Below are 20,788 nucleotides of genomic sequence, written 5' to 3' on the forward strand. Positions count from 1 at the left end.
ATTTAAAAAATGTTTCAGCTGTTGCTGCCTCCACATTTATTTGAGCTTTACTAATTCACCGCAATCCCTTTTCTCCCCAACATGTATGTGAATGTGATCACTCTCTTGTGTTGAATTTTAGGGTTCCGAACTGGTCGGCTGGTCTTTGGGACGCTGGACACATGATGGCATTGATATCAATCACAATTTTCCTGATCTCAATTCAGTTCTTTGGGAAGGAGAGGAACGTAGAAATGTGTACAGGAAAATGAATAATCATCACCTGCCAATCCCTGAGTGGTACTTATCGGAAAACGCCACGGTGAGTTGTCAATGCACGCAACGTATATGTAAAATAATAATTTGAATATGTTGTTTGGAATAACAAATTGTAAGGTAATTGGTTGAAGATTATCTCATCATTTCACACCAGAAGTTGGACAGAACAGCAGCGAGATGGAAATATAGGCAAAATTACCCATTTAGTAGAAATGTTTTTTTAAAGATGTTTCATATAAATCTTGCCAGCTGTCAGAAAGGTTACATTTCAGATTCTCATCCCAAAAAACATAGTAATTAAATATTCCTTTTATATTACAGCACTACCACTCACCATAAAAGCCAGACTTCATTAGTAGTGTTGTGTTGCAAATTGTGAGTGTAGAGTCACTTGAAGAGGTGATGCTTTCCTTCTGCTCTGGAGAGCAACACTGTACTGTAATATCAATAGCCCTTGCTGCATGCACTATTATTTGCACTGGCTGGGAATGACTGAAAACTGAGCCTGTTCATTCAGGTCAGTGGTTTTCACATAACTCGTCTGAATGGACTTCCTACATAAATTGGCAGAGATTGAGAATCCAGGAACGAAAGTTGTGATTGAAACTTTTAATCAACTGCCTGTGTGCACATTTGTGCAGACGCTGTTGTTTTTTATGTTGTCGTTGCTGCTGAGGAATCTGCCCTGTGGTAAAAGTATGATTTCACAGCACCAGCATTTGAGATTGTTTCTACTTAAGCTGTTCTGTAATATACATATGGCATTAAATAACATGGCATTAAATAGCACGGGATACATTTTGTGAATGTGATGCACAATCATGCTTTTGACAATTTGAACAAGAGTCTGTAATATGTTCATATGTTTTCTGAACAGATGTGGTTTTCTGCATCTGTGATCAGTAAGCTTGATTAAACAATATTTCCCTTCATCGTTGAGTTTATCTGTCTAGATGGAGAGCAACTTTGCAGAGCACAATCTGCATGTGCAGTCACCCAAGTCTGTTCAAAGCCATGACAAATGAATTGATCTAATTATAACCTATTGAACTTAGGGCATTCAGTTTACCACCTTATATCATTGCCCTTACTCCAGTTTCTAGGAAATGCCATTTTAACCTGGTAATACATCTCAATGAAAGCAAACAAATAATGATAATCCCGTAATACTGGTATTTCTCCTCATTATCTGCTTATCTACACATACAAGCTATCCGTTGCAACCATGACACATAGCATTGCCACGCTGCTGGAAGACAAACCCCATTTCATACAATCAATCAGACAAACTTAGGCATGCCAACCTCTGATGATAATTATAATTGGGTAGTCAACCCTCTGTGAGATGCGTGTCCAAATATCCATGTGTCCAGTGTAGGTCAGAATAATGGGCTGCGCGGTAGCACAGTGGTTAGCACTGGTGCATCACAGTGCCAGAATCCCAGGTTCGATTCCCAGCTTGGGTCACTGCCTGTGCGGAGTCTGCACGCTCTTCCTGTGTCTGCGTGCGTTTCCTCTGGGTGCTCCGGTTTCCTCCTACATGCCCCAAAAGACAAGAGTTAAGTGAACTGGACATTCTGAATTCTCCCTCCGTGTACCCGAACAGGTGCCGGAATGTGGCGACTCGGATCGTTTCACAGTAACTTCATTGCAGTGTTAAAGTAAGTCTACTTGTGACAATAAAGATGGTGATTATTATTATTATTAACTGGATTTGAAACGTTGATGGACTCCATATATTGCAGCAACAATTCCCAGAGACTGAAAAGACATCTTGCTTTCACTCGATAAATTATGCCAGATTTTCCACAAATCTTGCACTCAAATTGGGCCAGCTGCCTGTCACCAGCAGGAATGGATGGGCTACCTAGGGCTCGAGGGAAATTTACATAAGGCCAAAACATCACAGCAATTCGGGCCTCTCATTGATGATATTGAGCAGACAACCTGGCTACGCTGCCTAATGTCTAGCTGAAAACCACCTGAATTACAGGTTTTCATCAGCAGTATCTCTCACTAGATGGCAGTACATTTATTTATTTGGGTCAAGATCGAAGCTTCAATTTGACAAGAGTTTGTTTGGTGGAACATACAAGCAAGATGAGTAGCTAATTAAGACAATAACAAAACTACATCTTGTCCAGGTCACCTTAGGAGCAAGTAGGAATGACTGTTCATCACTGCTCTGAACAAAACCTTGGTCTACAAAATTATAACCCCTTCAGAAAAATGATTACTGATATCCACCATAAATTGTGAAAGGCTCTGGAATTTTTCCAGCTGACATCGATCAAGATGCTTGAAGCCTGCTTCCTAATCTGTTGGCTCTGGGGACATCAGTCATCCCTGGTAAAGTGCTAATTGAACATAGACATAGTGCCAGGATGTATCGATTTATTTCAGAACTGAATAGTTTTGAATCTGGCTATCCATTAGAATCAAGAGGGCAACTAGACAATTAATCTTGATCGCCTTGAAGTAGAGTAGAACTATTAAATTATGTCCCAAGAGGAAGATGGAGTTCTGATGGATAGTTGCCCAAAACGAAAATTAAGAAGTTGTTTCATAGAATCATAGAATGTCAAAGCACAGAAGGAGGTCACTCAGCTAGGGTTGCCGACTGTGATTAAGTGTATTCCCGGAGGTTTAATCACATGAGATGACCCCATACTCCAGCCATTAGTCAACCAATACATCCCATCCTTGTGATACATTGCCTTCCTACACTAATTGAAAAGCAGAAAGACTCATACCAAATTGGATGAAGCTTGATTGTTAGCCAAACAGCAGCCCCCACCGCCCCACCCTCATTTACAATCTTTTTATATCTGGCAAAAAAAATGACACAAAGAAAATATTTTTTAATGTTGCGATTTTAATAAGGACACAGTGAATCCAAACCGAGTAAAAATAAGAACAAAGTTTTATTTACAAACAGTATATTTACACTCCCCCTGTAGACTCCAACCGGGTTCCTCTCTGGTTGGTGCCTTACTGGCCGACCTTAAACACACCAAGTTATTAAGGCACCCTGCCCCTAGCAGGGGAGCTCGTACTCCACAAGGAGCACAGGGAAGACAAGCATTCCCACCCCGTAGGCCCCATGTAGGATATTACAGCAATGATTTTTCTCCCAGATTGCACACAGCAGTGTCCTGGAGATTTATCATAAATCCCTCAAGACTCCAGGCCCACCGTGGAGGGTTGGCAACCTTACGCCTGGCCCATTGATTCCCTATGAAAGAAGTGTCTTTTTTTAAATTCTCTGCTCATTCCTCATAGCCCAGCACTTTTTTCCTTTTCAATTGTTTATTCATTTCCCTTTAAAGTGATCACAGAATCTACTTTCATTGCCCTTTCAGGCAGCACATTTGAGATCCTAACTCACTGTGTAGTTTGTTTTTCTCATGTCTTTTGCCACTCAACTTAATTCTATGTCCACGGGAAACATTCTATAAAAAGAACACCTTGAACAGCTTTATCAAATCTCCCCTTAAACCTCTGTGCTCTAAAAAGAGCCTCAGTTTCTCCACACATTCCATTTAACTGAAGTTTTTCATCTCTTGTATCATTCTGGTAAATCTCCTCCGATCCTTCTTTAAGGTCTTGATGTCCTGCCTAAAGTGCGCAGCCCATAATTGGCCAGAGTTCTCCAGCTGAAACCTAACTATTTTTTCTCTGATAAAGATATAACATTACTCCCTTGTCTTTGCCTCCATTTATAAAACCGTCTCAACTTGTCCTGCCACCGTTGAAAATATTTGTACTTGCACCCCCAGGTCTCTCCTGTTCCTGCATCTCCTTTAAAAAGGTACAATTTAATCTAAATTGCTCCTCTGCATTCTTTCTCCCGAAATAAATACGTTTGTAATTCTTTACATTAAATTTCAGCTGCCATCTTTCCAGAGCCCGTCTTGGGATAGATTTATTGAAAGAGTGATACTTTGCCGAGATATATCATATCATAGAATTTACAGCGCAGAAGGAGGCCATTCGGCCCATCGAGTCTGCACTGGTTCTTGGAAAGAGCACCCTACCCAAGGTCAACACCTCCACCCTATCCCCATAACCCAGTAACCCCACCCAACACTAAGGGCAATTTTGGACACGAAGGGCAATTTATCATGGCCAATCCACCTAACCTGCACATCTTTGGACTGTGGGAGGAAACCGGAGCACCCGGAGGAAACCCACGCACACACGGGGAGGATGTGCAGACTCCGCACAGACAGTGACCCAAGCCGGAATCGAACCTGGGACCCTGGAGATGTGAAGCAATTGTGCTATCCACAATGCTACATTGCTGCCCAATCTCTGAACTCTACTCCTGTATCAATAGTGGCATTTTATATTTGCTCAAGTAACCATTCAATCAATGTCCACCACCTGTTGTACTTAAATTTAATTGATACAACTAACATTATCTTCCAGTTCACCAGTTTATTAATGTCCCCCTGACATCTATTACTATTGTTCTCACTATTTACTATATTTCTGGGTTTCACTTCATTTGGAAACTTTGAAATTATTCCATATTCAATAATCCATACCAAAAAGAGCAGTGGTCCCCTGGAAGGACACTACTACACATTTCCCCCTGGTCTGAGAAACATCTATTCATCACTTTCTGTCCCTTAACCAATTTTGTATTCTCATTGCCCCTTTAATCCCACGGGCTTTAATTTTGCAAATATGTGATACATTATTAAAAGCCTTTTAAGTGTCCATATGCAGAGCCTCATGCACACTACCCTCTGTTACTGAATCAAATAACTCAATCAAGTTCGTCACATGTGACTTCCCTTTAATAAATCACTGTTGACTTATCAATTACTAACCCATAGTTTTCCAAATACCAAACCACAATGTCCCAGATTAATGTCTTTAATAGCTTCCCTACCCCAAGTGTTCAGGTGACTGGCCTGTAATTTCCAAGATTGTCCATTTGCTCTTCTTTAAATAGGGGTGTAATGTTTGCAATCCTGAAGTTCTCTGGCACTCTCCCATATCGAAGGAGGATTGGAAGGTTGTGGCCAGGGCATCTTCAATTCCCACTCAACAATATAGGCCGCATTCCATCCAGACTGAGTGACTTTTCTACTCTGTCAATCTTTTAAGAATCACTTCTATATGTTAAATCCACCCAATGAATCTACTAAACTATGATATTGACAACGTCTTCTTTTTTTGTTGAGGACTGGTGTTGTTTCACGCCCAGTTTAAGAGAATTATCGGTAAAAGAGGCTAAATCAAAACAAAGTTCAAATAACTTCAGAATTAAGGGCGGCATGTGGCGCAGTGGTTAGCACTGGGACTATGGCGCTGAGGACCCGTGTTCGAATCCCGGCTCTGGGTCATTGTGGAATTTGCACATTCTCTCCATGTCTGCGTGGGTTTCACCCCCACAACCCAAAGGTATGCAGACTAGGTGGATGGCCATGCTAAATTGTCCCTTAATTGGAAAAAAATAATTGAGTACTCTAATTTTTTTTTAAAAGAAAAAAAAATATCTTCAGAAATGCAGGTGCCAACTTTTACACCCAGCTTAGAGATATCAGATAAACCAAATAGCAGGCACATTTCTAAGTGAGGAGGAGTAGTTATGCACACTATTAAAGGGGTATATTGAGTATGCCAAGGTATATAAGGTATATTGAGTATGCCAAAGAATTTTAGCATGAGGATAAGATGGTGGTTATGACTGCAGGGAACATTGAAGTAAGTGCACAAGAATGTGACTTGCGAATTAGTCAAAGACAAATATGATATTCACAAGGAATTTGAGAATGCAGGAGAAAATTGTTAAAATTTGACTGCAAGTCTAAGATCTGCCAAGTCAGTGAACTCCATGAAGATTATATTAAGGCACATTTTAGTGCAATGCTTCTTTGCTGCAAAAGTGAAATGAACAATTTCCTCATTAACAACAGAATCCCCCGCAATAAAACCAGCGATTCAATTTGGTCACAGGTGGTGATGAAACTTTGAACATTGCACCAAAGTGAATTCCTTGCTGCAATTCAATCTGTCTTCTTCTTCGGCAATCACTCGTTAACGAGTATGATTGTCCACCTAAGGAGCTCTGTGTTACTGGTCATGGGTTCTATAGGCCCTTGCATGGCTGATAAGCCCTATCCATGAGTCACATCTTTGACCCCACACTTGACTGGTGTTTCTGGGAGGTGGGATCGGTCCTTGGAATCTAGATCACTGGTATTCCTTTCTCAGGCTCCTTTTTCAGGGCCTCCTTGAGCCATCAGGTGCCTTCAAAGAATTCTACCCCTTCAATCAGGAGGTTCTTCCAATTAGGTCTCTTCTGAGCAAAGGTCTCCCAGGCATTGATGCCTATGATGCATTTGTTGAGGTAAGCCTTCAGGGTGTCTTTGAAGTGCTTACTTTGTCCTCCTCTTGTTTGGAAGCCTTCCTTGAGCTGGGAAAAGAATATTTGCTTTGGCAGCCTGGTCTCTGGCATCTGAAGCACATGGCTAGCCCAGCAGAATTGGTTTCAGATGTTCATGGCCTCGATTCTGGTGCTCTTGTCTCCTTCAAGGACACCAATGTTAATACACCGTCCAACCGAGCTGATGCAGAGAATCTGTCTTCGACAGCATTAATGGTTCCTCACCAGTGCCTTGAGGTGGCATCTGTACGTAGTCCAGTTTTCTGAGCTGTATGCAAGAGTTGGGAGGTTAATCGCCTTATACACGATGGTCTTGGTGTCAGCATGGATGTCACGGTCATCAAAGTCTCTTGTCCTTAGCCATCCGAAGTAGGCACTCACGGATTGCCGATGTTGGATCTCCACATCAATGTCAGCCTGAGAGGAAAGGTGGCTCCCCAGGTATGGGAAATGTTCCACGTTTGATAGGGTTTCTCCATTGATCTTGGCAGCATGGTAGCACAAGTGGATAGCACTATGGCTTCACAGCGCCAGGGTCCCAGGTTCGATTCCCCACTGGGGCACTGTCTGTGCGGAGTCTGCATGTTCTCTCCGTATCTGCGTGGGTTTCCTCCGGGTGCTCCGGTTTCCTCCCACAGTCCAAAGACGTGCAGCTAAGGTGGATTGGCCGTGCTAAATTGCCCTTAGTGTCTAAAAAGGTTAGGAGGGGTTATTGGATTACGGGGATAAGGAGGAAGTGAGGGCTTAAGTGGGTCAGTGCAGACTCGATGGGCTGAATAGCCTCCATCTGCACTGTATGTTCTATGAAACAAGGGGGAGATTGGATCTTGCCCTGGGGAAGGTTGGTAAAGGACTTCCCGAGTTTGATGTCAAGGCCAATTCTTCAGTATGCTTCCACGAAGGCATCAAGATTGGCTCGGAGATTCCCGTTTGAGAGAGTGAGATGGCGATGTCATCGCATATTGAAGTTCCACAAACATGTCAATGTTGTTTTCTTCTTGGGTGTAAATGTTTTCCGTCCATCCTGCAGTCGATGTCCACTCCACTGGGAAGTTTGTTCTTGACAAGGTGATGGATGGTGGTGATGAAGATGAAGAAAAGGGTGAGGGCGATGACACATCCCTGCTTGGCTCCAGTCTTGATCTCAAATCTGTCTTATTTCCGTTGGTGAGGACTGTCGCGGAAATCTCGACATGGAGGAGCCACAGATGTTGGTGAATTTCCCTGGACAGCCGGCCTTTGACAGGGTATTCCGTAGCACTTCTGGATTGACAAGTCAAAAGTCTTGGTCATATCGATGAAGGCCATGTGGATGGTTGATGTTGCTTGTGACATTGCTCTTGAAGTTGCCAAGCAGTGAAAATAATTTCCACTGTTCTGCGGTTTGATCAGAAGCCACACTGACTTTCCCGACATTTCCTGGGTCCCAGGCACTGGGTGAATCTGGTGTCCAGGTATTTAGATGTGCCATTTGGTTTATTTAAATAGTCAGATCTGGATCTTACTCTTGCTGGGCGAGATCCAGATGGCACCAGGCGGAGCAAGTCGGGCTACCCAGTTTGGGGCTTGCTTAAGACTCCAGACAGCATTGTTCTCGGGATTAACGGAACGCTCAAGATTCTCCAACACGGCAAGGTGACAATCCAAGGAAAGGATTGCAGCAAGGTGACTTCCTTGATGAGATCCAATCTGTCGGACATAGAAGGAAGAAATCTAAAGGCCTGTCAGATAACCTTTGTTATTGGTGATGTTGTGGAATTTGATGATAAACAATTATTTGCAAAGAGGGAAACAAGTAGGGATCCTTGGTACATCTTGATAACAAGTGGCAAACACAAGAATAAAGATAGTGAATCACAAACCTGGGATTCTGAATATTAGAATCCAAAAGACTGTATGTCACAATCTGTTGCAGGAACTTCAAAATGTGAAACAGCTGGGAGTGGGAGGGAGGATACGGAGGCGTTTTTGTCCATTCATTAGAATGTAAGCAGATTGCAAGCAGATAGTATGGCAAAATGGGTCAACTTAACCTCTCTTCCTATTGAAATAAGCCAATTGTGTTTGCCTGACAAGATCTGGAACTGAATCAGTTTTGTCGAATGGCAAATACAGAAAAATTGTGTCGACCGTCAGAAGCTTGAAATGACTAATATTCCTTCCTTTAAAATGTCCATATACAAAAGGGAATTTTAGCAACATGTAATACTAAAAGCTCTCTGTGCTGTCTGCCCCTAGAAATTATAACGTAAGACTAAATGGGCAATTTGGAATTTGATGCCAAACTGAAGAAAACAAATAATTGAAGGAAGGTTGTGCTGTTTCTGAACAGGATTATTCTGGCTGTGGCCTTTATGAAAGGAGAGCTTTTTGTTTACCTGTTTAGAGATTCTAAAAGCATTGGGACCGAAACGCAGCCAAGAATATTCATGAATACCATCAGCCAAATTGTTAACTCGTTTTCCTTAACTCCTCATTAAAGAATCATCTGAGGTTTATCACCGAGTCAATGCTGCGAGTTAATGATGTTCAAACTTGGCACATAGAAACCAATTTGAATTATATTCGCATTTACAGCACCAACCTCCTAGTGGGATCAACACAAGTTACTATGTGAATCAAGTACCCCTATCTTGCCAATTTTAAAAGAAGGCAGACAAGTCATGAACTAACAATGATTTTATTAACCTTAGCATCAGTAGCCAGCACTTAGATACTGAGTTTGCGCATTTAGTGGGGGTAATTTGAAAAATAAATAACAAATTACAAAGCACTGTTATGTCACAGTAACTCAGCATTAACTCCTTGTTGATTATGCATTTGCAGTGAGGTCAGGTTCTGAGGCAGTTTTAAATTTGTGAGACTAATTTAGCATTAAACTCCAAAGATAGCTGACAAATTATATTGTCTATTGAACACAGTATGGGGCGGGATTCTCCGACTCCCCGCCGGGCCGGAGAATCGCCGGGGGGCAGCGTGAATCCCGCCCCCGCCGGCTGCCGAATTCTCCGGCGCCGGGGAGTTGGCGGGGGCGGGAATTGCGCCGCGCCGGTTGGCGGCCACTGGCAGCGCCCCCCCCCCCCCGGCGATTCTCCAGCCCGCGATGGACCCCGTTTTCGGCTGGTCCCGCCGGCGTATGTTACGACAGGTAGTTACCGGCGGGACCTGGCTCCCCGGGCGGCCTCCGGGGTCCTTGGGGAGGGCGGGCACAAGGGATATGTCCTCGGGGGGTGCCCCCATGGTGGTCTGGCCCGCGATCGGAGCCCACCGATCCGTGGGCAGGCCTGTGCTGTGGGGGCACTATTCCTCCGCGCCAGCTGCTGTAACAGTCTGTGGTGGCCGGCGCAGAGATGAACCCCCCTGTGCATGCGTTAGGATGACGCCAGCACACACTGGCGCTCCTGCGCATGCACCAACTCACGCGGCCGGCGGAGGCCCTTCGGCGCCGGTTGGCATGGCACCAATCCCCTTCCGCGCCGGCCGGCGCGGCGTAAACCACTCCGGCGCCAGCCTAGCCCCTGAAGGTGCGGAAGATTCCGCACCTTCGGACCGGCCCGGCACCGGAGTGGTTCACGCCACTCCTTCCCGCCGGAGTTTCCCACCCCGCCGGTTTCCGAAGAATTCCGCATCCGGTCTATATGCGTTGTAGGATAAGAGTGTTCGGCAGAGCAGGGGTTAATGTGGTACTGGAGAAGAGTACCGCCCACATAATGATGTGGAGAGTCACATGATAGTAAGCTACCTGTGGAGTAGAGCCTGGAAGGAGCCAGCATGGGATAGTGGGCTGGATTCTCCAACGCCCGCCTCCAGCAGCAGAGTTCCCGGTGTGGCAGAGAATCCAGCATCGGGGCAAAAAACATTACAGACACCAGGCACTGATACGTTTCCGATGCTCCTGTCTCCTGCTGTCGGCAGCATCAAGGTTTGTGCCCCGCACCAACGGAAGGATGCAAATAGGTCAAAATGACCCATTTGCATCCTATTAACGGGCTGGTCACTGGATTCTCCACGCCTCTGTGATTCTCATTTCATAGCCGGGTACTTGAGATCCATTCAAGTGTGAAGGGAAATTAAATTAAACAATCCAGTCATCTGGCTATCTGGAGGCTCTCAATTACAGCCTAGTAAAAGCTATTTCTCTTAGAAGTGAATAGAAGCCTTGCAGATGAAAGGATCTGAGGGTGTTTAAATCCTAGTGATATGGTTTTAGCTTTCTATGAAGTTACAGCTGCTGCTTTATCTGCCTGAGGTAGCAACTGCAAGGGACAGGTAAGTTTTAAAGCATTGATTCTTTTTCACTATTTCTGTCTGGACTGCTCTTTAGCTTCAAGGCAGGTGTGACTGATGGGGGCAGGGGTCTCTGTTATGGGAGGGGGTCTCAGTTATGGGAATTCTTTGTTATGGGGTGGAGGTCTCTGTTATGGGAGGTCTCTGATATGGAGGTCTCTCATGTCTGGTGAAGGGGTCGGTGGGGGATCTTGTGGGGGTCTCTGGCAGGGCCGGGTCACTCTCATGAGTACATATTGTGGGGTGGGGGGGGTTGTACCCAGCAATTCCCGTGGCGGAGTGAGGGGGAAGGAATTGCATTGTAGGAGGAGGGGGCCAGCTGCCGGACCTCGCTATCTGGCCACCTGCTCAAAAGGTCGGCCCGAAAGCGGGATTCGCGACGGAATCCCTCGTGATTCCAGCCATGCATGAATTTGCATGCCAAGGGACAGTGTATTGCTTCTGGTCACCTGTCCCAGCGCACATGCGCACTAGAGTCTCCCAAACAGAGAATCCTACCCAGTATCCATGCACGGCAGTACCTTGGAATGTATATAGTTATGGGTTACCAATAAACAGTTTACGTTCAAGCATCCAGACCTCTCCATGAAACACCAAACAACCGTTTCAACACTGCTCTGGTTATTCATGTTTGGAGAACTTATACAACCTCATCCTGATGAGCTGACAAGTATGAACTACTTACTTCACTTTCCTTTAGAAGCACAGTGAGCCCTCTGAGAGTTTAGAATGATGGGGAACCTCCATCCGTTATGTTCCTCCTCAATCTGGTGCTCCTGGATGAGTTTCTGATGGCACTGCTATCTAATTCTGGACTAGCTGAATTATGTCTGGCCTTCCTTGCACTCAGGTAAACTTGCACCTCCTAAGTGATGCACTTGATCATAACTTTTGCAACCTTTCTCAAGCTGTCCGGATTTCTTATCTAATTTTGCACGGCCTTCTACATATTCTAGATAAAGAATTCCTACACTTTCCCTGACATAGGCTGCGGGAAGAATTAGAGCTAAATTTGGAATCAACGACTGAAGGCGGAGAATGGAAGACAGAATGTTAGTATCAAAAACACTTAGATATCCTTAGTTTCCAAAGAAGCCTAAATGTTATTGACCAATTTGAGTGACATGTGTTAAAGCCCTTCTAGTGGTATCCATGGTAACCTTCAAATTAGCTGCGGACCTGCATGTCAGTGAATCAATCCATGGGCTCTAACACTTTTGCTAATAATGGGGGCTAACAGAGATCCAGATGAGCAGGATATCTTTATTTCCCTCCTTAAAATCCATTTTTGGGCCGGTGGTTTTGACAGCTTGTCTTCTACCCCTGTTTTCTTTGGCTACGCCTTCACGATTTAATTAACAAAAGTTCTTTCCTGGCAGTCAGTCTAACTACAGCCTCCACTTTGAGGGCACATTTAAGGCAATATTAAGGCATTTTTCCCTGTAAGATTTTGAATTATGTTTCATCAGTTTTCTTCCAGGTTCAGAGCACACTCAGCAGGTTGACCTGCAAATTGTTCAGCAGCCTGAAATGAGTAGATGTTACGTGAGATCAGTAGCAAGCTAACACCATGTAAATGTAAAACAGATGGATCAGTAGTGAAAATCCACATGGGTGCACATGCCAACATCAGCAATGAAATTATGGTTATGAAATCCAATTCGCTTTCTACATCCTTTCACTTTTATATTGGCAAGTAAGGAAACATATGTGACCTAGGCGGGTTCTGCTGAGGAAAATGCAGTGGTTTAATCCAACAGTCTTCATATTATTAGACAACATAATAAAATGGCAAGATTTCCCAAAATAAATCAAATGTTGATAAGTGCTGATTATTGTTCAGCCATGCGCCTCTATATCAACTCAAGGGACAGTCTATTTACTGTAGCTTTACTGCAAGAGCATCATTGCAGCGTTTGTAATTTTTTAAATATGTTGTGCTGAACCAAACCTTGGAGAAATTTCCAGATTGCAGCGGTGACTTTTTTTCCATTTCATATGCCAGCTACCTTTAATGGACTCTCAAGCCTAGTTATTCCTCTCTCATGGTTTCCCTGCCAGATAGCAATTAGTTGGTGGACACACTCAGATAAAAATAGTTTTTGGGTCAGTTCAGTTACATAACTTCAGGAGCGACAGGGATCGAGTCGGCTAGCAGAGGAAACCTCCGTATATGTCACATGAATGCTGTTATGAAATCAAATTCTACAGTCTTTCTAGTTTAATGTCTTTATTGAACTGAATATAAGATGGCCGACCACAGTAAGTCCCTCATGGTAGAGGTCACAGGACTACCACAAGCCAGATAGAATATGCAGTCATGAATGAATTTCAAAACCCAAACATCCCCCTTTTCCCAATGAACAAAAGGCAAATTGTCATGCGTAACTGTGAGTTACCCAGGTCAGCAACTGTACCCCAACTGTTCTCCTGCAGTAACAAATTATTTTGTTATTTTCTTCAGTTGCTGTACTGCATACATAATTGTTAACTCGTGCAAAAGTCTCTTAATGGTATGTGTGCATATTGGCTGCTTGTCTCAGTGATGTTCCTTCTCCAGGGAGTGTCATTTCCATGGTATTTATGCCGCTTCTAACTGTTGCTGTTGGTCCGTTTTCAATTTTGGGGGACTGGTGGATCTCTGGGGTTTTGGGTGCTCTGTACAGCTGGTGAGCTCCTATCTTCCTGATCGGCTGCCTGCAATGAAAGAATGGCTTCTCTAGTTGTTCGTATGTGCCTGTGGTTGTGCCAGTATCTTTGTTTGTTCGCTTACACTACATACGATTAGGGTGTCAACTGCTCTCTGCATGTCTCAAATTGCCATCTGGGCTGAGGCCTACTGAGAGCATTGACGGTTTTTACCCTGACTTGCTCTCTAATACTCAACTCCAGGAATGATTTGGTAGTCTTGTCAAAATGAAATTTAACTTTCTACTCTTTCATCTTCATAATTTTCGCTGACTTTTCTTATTACTTCTGGCTTCAGAAGTTTTTTTGCCAAAATACTTTGGACTGGACTGCTTTCCATGTCTTCAGTTGAGGATTGCCTTTTATACATCGAAGATAGATTTGCTTAATTTCTGGATTCCTTTGGCAATTTTCACTACCGCCTCAGCCTTTCCATTCAACTGGGGATAATGAAGAAATGATGGGCTCGATTCAACTAAATGGATACAAAGCACCGTAGCAAGCGCATTTAGCCACGTGTTTCCAGGTGCTCACAGCGCAGAGAAACGCATGGCTGTACAACGCGACTCATGTTGTATAAGGGATTTCAGAAGGGAACACGCGGCCAAGGCCACAAATAGCCCCATTTTGTACACTGGGGAGTTCAACTCACTGGAACTCCCCAGTGTAGCGAGAGATCGGGACACCGTTTAAAAAATGGCGTCCCGATCTCCGAGGCCTCCGAAGCAATCCCGACTACACCCCAACCCATACGCAGTATGGGAGGGTCCCTGGATCTCTTCAACATCCATGCAGGGCATCCCTGACCCAATTGCACAGATGGAAAAAATGTCAGCTTGGCAGTGCCAACGTGGCAGTGCCCATGCCAGCAGTCAATGCCATCTGGGCACCTTGTCAGTGCTACTCTGGCACCTAGATGGCACTGTCAGGGTGCCGGGCTGGCACAGCTATGGTGCCCAGGTGGCACCAGTAGTGCCAGGGCATCACTCTAAGCTAGGGGCTTCAAATTACTGTGAGACCCCCATGAGTACCATTCCAACTGATCCCCATTGCTGAACAGCACTCACCTGAGGTCTCCAAGGCAAAGGAGATAAATCCCAAAGCCTCAGGTACCTTGGGAATCTTCACATTAGAGTGAGACTAACCGTCTCGCTCTAATATGCAGATTTGCCAAAATGTGATCCGCCCACAATGGGTAGGAGTTACATCGCAACGCCTCGCGAGATTGTGTTGGATTTCACGAGCTGGGTAGATCCCAGGAGTGGGGTCTCCCAGCTTTTATCAGCCATGCTGCATCGCCGCGGCTGCTTTTCGGGCACAGCGTGGCCATTGGATCGTGCCCTAAGTGTCATTTTGGGCGAGTTTGGCAGGATGTTTCCCAGGCGTTTTTTGCGTGAGATCCAGACCTGGATTCACCTGCACTTTTTTGGGGCCTTGGGAAGTTTCTCCCCAGTACAGCCCACACTTAGAAATATTTTCAGCAGTGAGGAGCTTTTCACCAGCTTTTCACTGGTGAGACCGGCTCCACAGAGATCAGGGCGCCATTTTGAAACGGTGCCCCGATCTCTAAGTGAGCTTGAGGCTGCCCCACACCTCTCACTCATGGACAATTCCACCCACCCGCAGGCAAGGAACCTCGCAATCGGGTCACTGAGAGCCCCCTCCCCCCCACCCCCTTCAAGTCCCCCATCCACTTTTGGGCACCTTCTTTCAGGAACCACTCTCAAACCTTCATGAATTCCCTTCATACCCCACTTTTACATCCCCAACCTTCATACCCCCCTCCCCCCCTTTTATAGGCATGGCCCCTCTCAGGCCCCAACCCTTGGCAGTGCCAACCTGGCACCTGGACACCTAGGCACTGCCAACTGAGCAGTGCCCTTGGCAACCTGACGTGTCAAGTCTGGTACTGCCAGGGTGCCAGGGGGAGTGCCAGGTACTGCTCTGCCCTGTCCCAAACCACTCAACGTGTTCCAATACCCTCTGAGTCTCCCGAATGGCCACCACGCCTGGCCTCCACAGTGGAGACCAGTACTAATAGGCGTCCAGGTGAAGCCTCACCGGTGCAGACGGTGACTCCCGGCTGAATGTGACCTCAAGTAGTCCATGCAAATTTAAATGAGCTTAACAGATTATTTAAATAAGATTCAGATTGCGCCAGGCATCACGAGTCGAGTGATTTGCATGCCCGCTATAAGCCCGATTTGGGCCTCTCCCACGATGCATGAGACATTTCCAAATTGATGCTGGGCACAATGTGGTGGTTGAATCGCACCCGATATATAGTGTTGAACTTCCAAATCCTTTCTGAAGTGGCTGAACCCTTCACTGGTGAACTGAGGGCCATTGTCACTCATCACACAATGTCTGGAATGCTGTAGTGACTGAAGAATGCTTTCAGGCATTGTATTAACTCTCCTGTTAGCTATAAAACAGCTGGTTTACTTCCTAGTAAATACTAGTCAGAATAGTAGTCTACAGTGACAAGTTAATTAATTCTTCCTGTAGTGAAGATGCTCCCAGCTTCACCCAAGATCTGTCTGGGATGCCATGCATCATCAATGGCTTGTTTAGCTTGTTACTCATTGCAAGCACTGCATTGGCTCAGTGGTCTTTATTTCATTGCTCACATTTGGCCAGTAGAGCACTTCACTTGACTTTGTCAGCTTTGATTCAATTCCTTGATAGCTTGCATAAATGAGCTTCAGCACCTCTCCTCTCATCTCCATCGGGATTATGACTCTATTTCCTTTGTACAAGGTGTCATCATGGGCTGTCATTTAGAACATAGAACATAGAACGATACAGCGCAGTACAGGCTCTTCGGCCCACGATGTTGCACCGAAACAAAAGCCATCTAAACTACACTATGCCATTATCATCCATATGCTTATCCAATAAACTTTTAAATGCCCTCAATGTTGGTGAGTTCACTACTGTAGCAGGTAGGGCATTCCACGGCCTCACTACTCTTTGCGTAAAGAACCTACCTCGGACCTCTGTCCTATAGCTATTACCTCTCAGTTTAATGCTATGTCCCCTCGTGCCAGTCATTTCCATCCGCGGGAGAAGGCTCTCACTGTCCACCCAATCTAACCCCCTGACTTCATCTTGATATGCCCACTATGCACTTGTGCCCATAGGCAAACGCTTAATGCTCTCAGGCCATACTTTCATCACTGCTTCTTACAGTACTTGGAGAGTTGCATCTTGTTGGGTGGTTCACTTGACTTTAGCAAGATGCTCGTCTGTCAGATCCAACACCTCTGCTGGGTTAATGACTTCCAGATCATGTCGAACTGCTGCTTCACTTTGAGCCTGGAGGATTTCACATTCTGTTGTAGTATCCTCAACTTTCTTTATGGGGAGTGCTGCTTTTGACAGCATGTCAGCGATGTACTGGGGCGGCACAGTGGTGCAATGGTTCGATCCCTGCCCGGGTCACTGTCCGTGTGGGGTTTTTACATTCTCCCCTTATCTGTGTGGGTCTCACCCCCCACAACCCAATTATTTGAAGGATAGGTGAATTGGCCAACTAAATTGCCTCATGCATCGTGGGTGAATTGTTTTCGGCCGGTCCCACCGGCGTAAATTACAACAGGTACTTAGCAGCGGGACCTGGCTGCGCGGGTGGCCTCCAGGGCCCTCGGGGGAGGGGGGGGCGGGGGGGTCTGGCCCCAGGAGGTGCCCCCACGGTGGCCTGGCCCTCAATCGGGCCCACCGATCCGCGGGCGGGCCTGTGCCAGGGGGGCACTGTATTCCTCCGCGTCGGCCGGTGTAACAGTCCGCGATGGCTGACGCGGAGATGAACCCTCCTGCGCATGCGCTGGGATGACACCAGCACACGCTAGCGCTCCTGCGCAGGTGCCAACTCGTGCCGGCCGGCGGAGGCCCTTAGACGCCAGTTGGCGTGGTGCCAAGCCCCTTACGTGCCGGCCGGCGAAGCGCAAACCACTCCGCCGCCAGCCTAGCCCCTGAAGGTGCGGAGGATTCCACACCTTCGGGACGGCCCGACGCCAGAGTGGTTCATGCCACTCCTTCGCGCCTGAGTTGCCCGCCCCGCCGATTCCCGCTGAATCCCGCCCCATATCTCTGTGAACAAAGTAACATTATTTGTTAGATGCTTTGCAGCAGATAGTAATGGTTTGAGAAAAAAGCTTTGCAATGGCTTGTGGTCAGGTCCCACTGTTATTTTGTCTTTCCCAAGCAGTTATTGATGAAAATGGTCACAAGCAAAAACAATAGCCAAGCACTCTTTCTCGATCTGAGCTCAGTGTCATTCCATTTGCTTTAATTCCCTGGACTGGCTGTCCTTACTCCATTAGGGCTGCTCCAAGACCAATCTTGCTTGCATCATACTGCAAGGTGACTTCACCATTGTCGTTATAGGACTTCAGTATTGGTGTTGCTGTCACTAGTTGCTTAATTTTCGAGACTGCTACTTCTTCTTCTGTGTCCCAATACCAATGCACATCTTTAACGCTGAGCTGGCATAGTGGTTCACTCTCCGTGGACAAATTAGGCAAACATTTTGCTGAATAGTTCATGAATCTAATAACTTGTTGCACTGCTGTCACACCTGTTAGTCACAACATTGCTGCTGTGGCTTTCACGTTGTAAGGATCTGGATGAAGACTTTTTGCTGTCAGTACATTACCTGTGTACTTGGTCCAGGCATCTTCAATTGCAATTTTCTCTTGTTCAGCTTCAAGATCATCTGATCAGCTCTCTCTAGCAGTCATATTAAATCCTGATCATGGTCAGCTACGGCTTCTTCCATTGTGTCTGCACATCTTTAGACTAGTAGATCATCCACTATAGCTTCCACTCCAGGAAGGTCACTGACTATCTCACGCTGTCTGCGTTGATACTCCCCTGAAGCCATGGCATGCAAAACTATCTATATCTCCTGAATGGTGTCCAGAGTGTAGTTAGAAAGCTGCTGCTTTCATCCAACTTCACTTGCCAGCGACCATCCTTCACATCTAGGTTTGTAAAGACCATTGCCTTGCCAAGTTGTTGCAAAATGCAGTCAATGGTTGGCATGGCATAAGGAGAACTCTTCAGCGATTTATTTAGATCCTTTGGGTCTAAGCAAACTCTCAGCTTTCCAGGTTGTTTCACTGCCACCATGATGCCAATCCAGTCTGTAGGTGTTGTCACTTTGCTGATTGCTCCCTTCTGTTCTAGCTCTTCGATCTTGTTTTTTAGGCTTGACTTGAGGGCAGCTGGAATTCTTCTTGGCAATGCTGAATTGGTCTTGCACTCTGTAGGGGCCTTTCCTGTTGATTCCCTTATTTCCTATTTTTTTTACTTTGTCATTATCGTTTTTAGTCCCTGGATCTTTAACTGACAGAAGCGGGTGGCACAATAGTACAGTGGTTAGCACTGTTTCTTCACAGCTCCAGGGCCCCAGGTTCGATTCCAGGCTTGGGTCACTGTCTGTGCAGAGTCTGTACATTCTCCCTGTGTCTGTGTGGGTTTCCTCCGGGTGCTCCGATTTCCTCCCACAGTCCAAAGATGTACAGGTTAGGTGGATTGGCCATGATAAATTACCCTTAGTGTCCAAAAAGGTTAGGTGGGGTTACTGGGTTAAGGGAATAGGGTGGAGGAGTGGGTTTAAGTAGGGTGCTCTTTCAAAGAGCCGGTGCAGACTCAATGGGCCGAATGGCCTCCTTCTGCACTCTAAATTCTAGATTCTATGAGAAACCTTTAAATCGGGCAGAGGAAGTGAGGAACTCAAAAGTTTCAAAGAAGTACACTGTGCTCTGAAGTTTTAGCTTTTGAACAAAAGAACTCAGACTTTCTGGCACACAAAAGATTGGAGGGATTTTGTTCAATTGGTTGGCTAGGCCAATGGGCTGTCCAGCAACAGACAGTGATTGGGTCCTGCCAAATAGGCTGTTTCTAGAGAACCCCGAAGAAAGCTACCGGATGCTGAGAGGAGAGTCTCTCTCTCTCTCTTTTTTTCCTCTCTGTCCGCTGTTTCCGAGTCTGCAGAGAAGTCTCGAGATCCTGGTGAATCTGATGTCAAGCATTAAATAAGGCAAAAAGGAGACTTATGGCAGGTTCAAGGGACTCAAAACAAATGGATGCCCTGGAGGATTATATAAAGTGCAGGGGGCTACTTAAAGAATAAATTAGGTGAGTGAAGAGGGGACATGAAAAAACACTGCCGGGCAAAATAAAGGAAAATTTCAAGGTGTTTTATAAGTATATTAAGGGCAAGGGGGTAACCACGTATTAAGTAGAGCCCATTGGGTACCAAAGAGCCAAAAGTCGCAGGTGAAGTGTTAATAAGTTTTTTGCATCTGTGTTCACTTTGGAGAAGGACGGTGTAGGTGTAGAAAGTAGGGAGGGTTACTGTGATATAATTGAACAGATTAGCAGAGAGTGAGGAGGTGTTAATGGTTCTAGAGGGCATAAAAGTGGATAAATCCCCAGGCTGAGATGAGATGTATCCTTGGCTGCTGTGTGAGACAAAGGAGGAGATTCTCGGGGCTCTGATGCCACAGGGGAGGCACCAGGGGTCTGGAGGACAGCTAATGTGGTATCATTATTCAAGAGGGGAAGTAGGGGAAAAAACAGATAGTAATAGGCCAATGGGTCCAACATGAGTGGTAGGAAAATAATGGGATTTGAGGACCAACATTTTCACCCACAGGGTGGTGGGAATCTGGAACTCACTACCTAAAGGTGTGGTAGAGGCGGGAACTCTCACAACATTTAAGAAGTGCTTAGATGAGCACTTGAAACACAGTGGGGGTGGCAGGGTGGCACAGTGGTTAGCACTCTTGCCTCACAGCACTTAGGACCCGGTTCATTTCCGGCCTTGGGTAACTGTGTGGAGCTTGCACGTTCTCCCCTGTGTCTGCAAGGGTTTCCACCGGGTTCTCCAGTTTCCTTCCACACTCCAAAGAGGTGCATGTTAGGTTGATTGGTCATGCTAAATTGCCCCTTAGTGTCCAAAGAATGTGCAGGTTATGTGAAGTTATGGGGATATGGTGGGGGACTGGGCCTAGGTAGGATGCTTTTTCAGAGGGTCAGTGCAAACTCGATGGACTGAATGGCCCCCTTCTGCACTGAAGAAATTCAATAGCATACAAGGCTACAGACCAAGTGTGGTCAAATGGGCTTAGAATAGATAGGTATTTG

General features: G+C 45.7%; 1 protein-coding gene across 2 annotated transcripts in view; it reads left to right on the plus strand.

The window, feature by feature from the left end:
• cpxm2 (carboxypeptidase X (M14 family), member 2) overlaps positions 1-20,788 on the plus strand; it is a 308,110-nt gene that overhangs the window by 211,241 nt on the left and 76,081 nt on the right. For both annotated transcript variants that reach the window (XM_072479272.1, XM_072479270.1), the window contains one exon: positions 122-301. In XM_072479272.1, coding sequence (XP_072335373.1) covers positions 122-301 — 180 coding nt within the window. The remainder of the gene's footprint in view (positions 1-121; positions 302-20,788) is intronic.

The sequence above is a fragment of the Scyliorhinus torazame genome, chromosome 16, assembly GCF_047496885.1.
Source record: "Scyliorhinus torazame isolate Kashiwa2021f chromosome 16, sScyTor2.1, whole genome shotgun sequence".
NCBI lineage: Eukaryota > Metazoa > Chordata > Chondrichthyes > Carcharhiniformes > Scyliorhinidae > Scyliorhinus > Scyliorhinus torazame.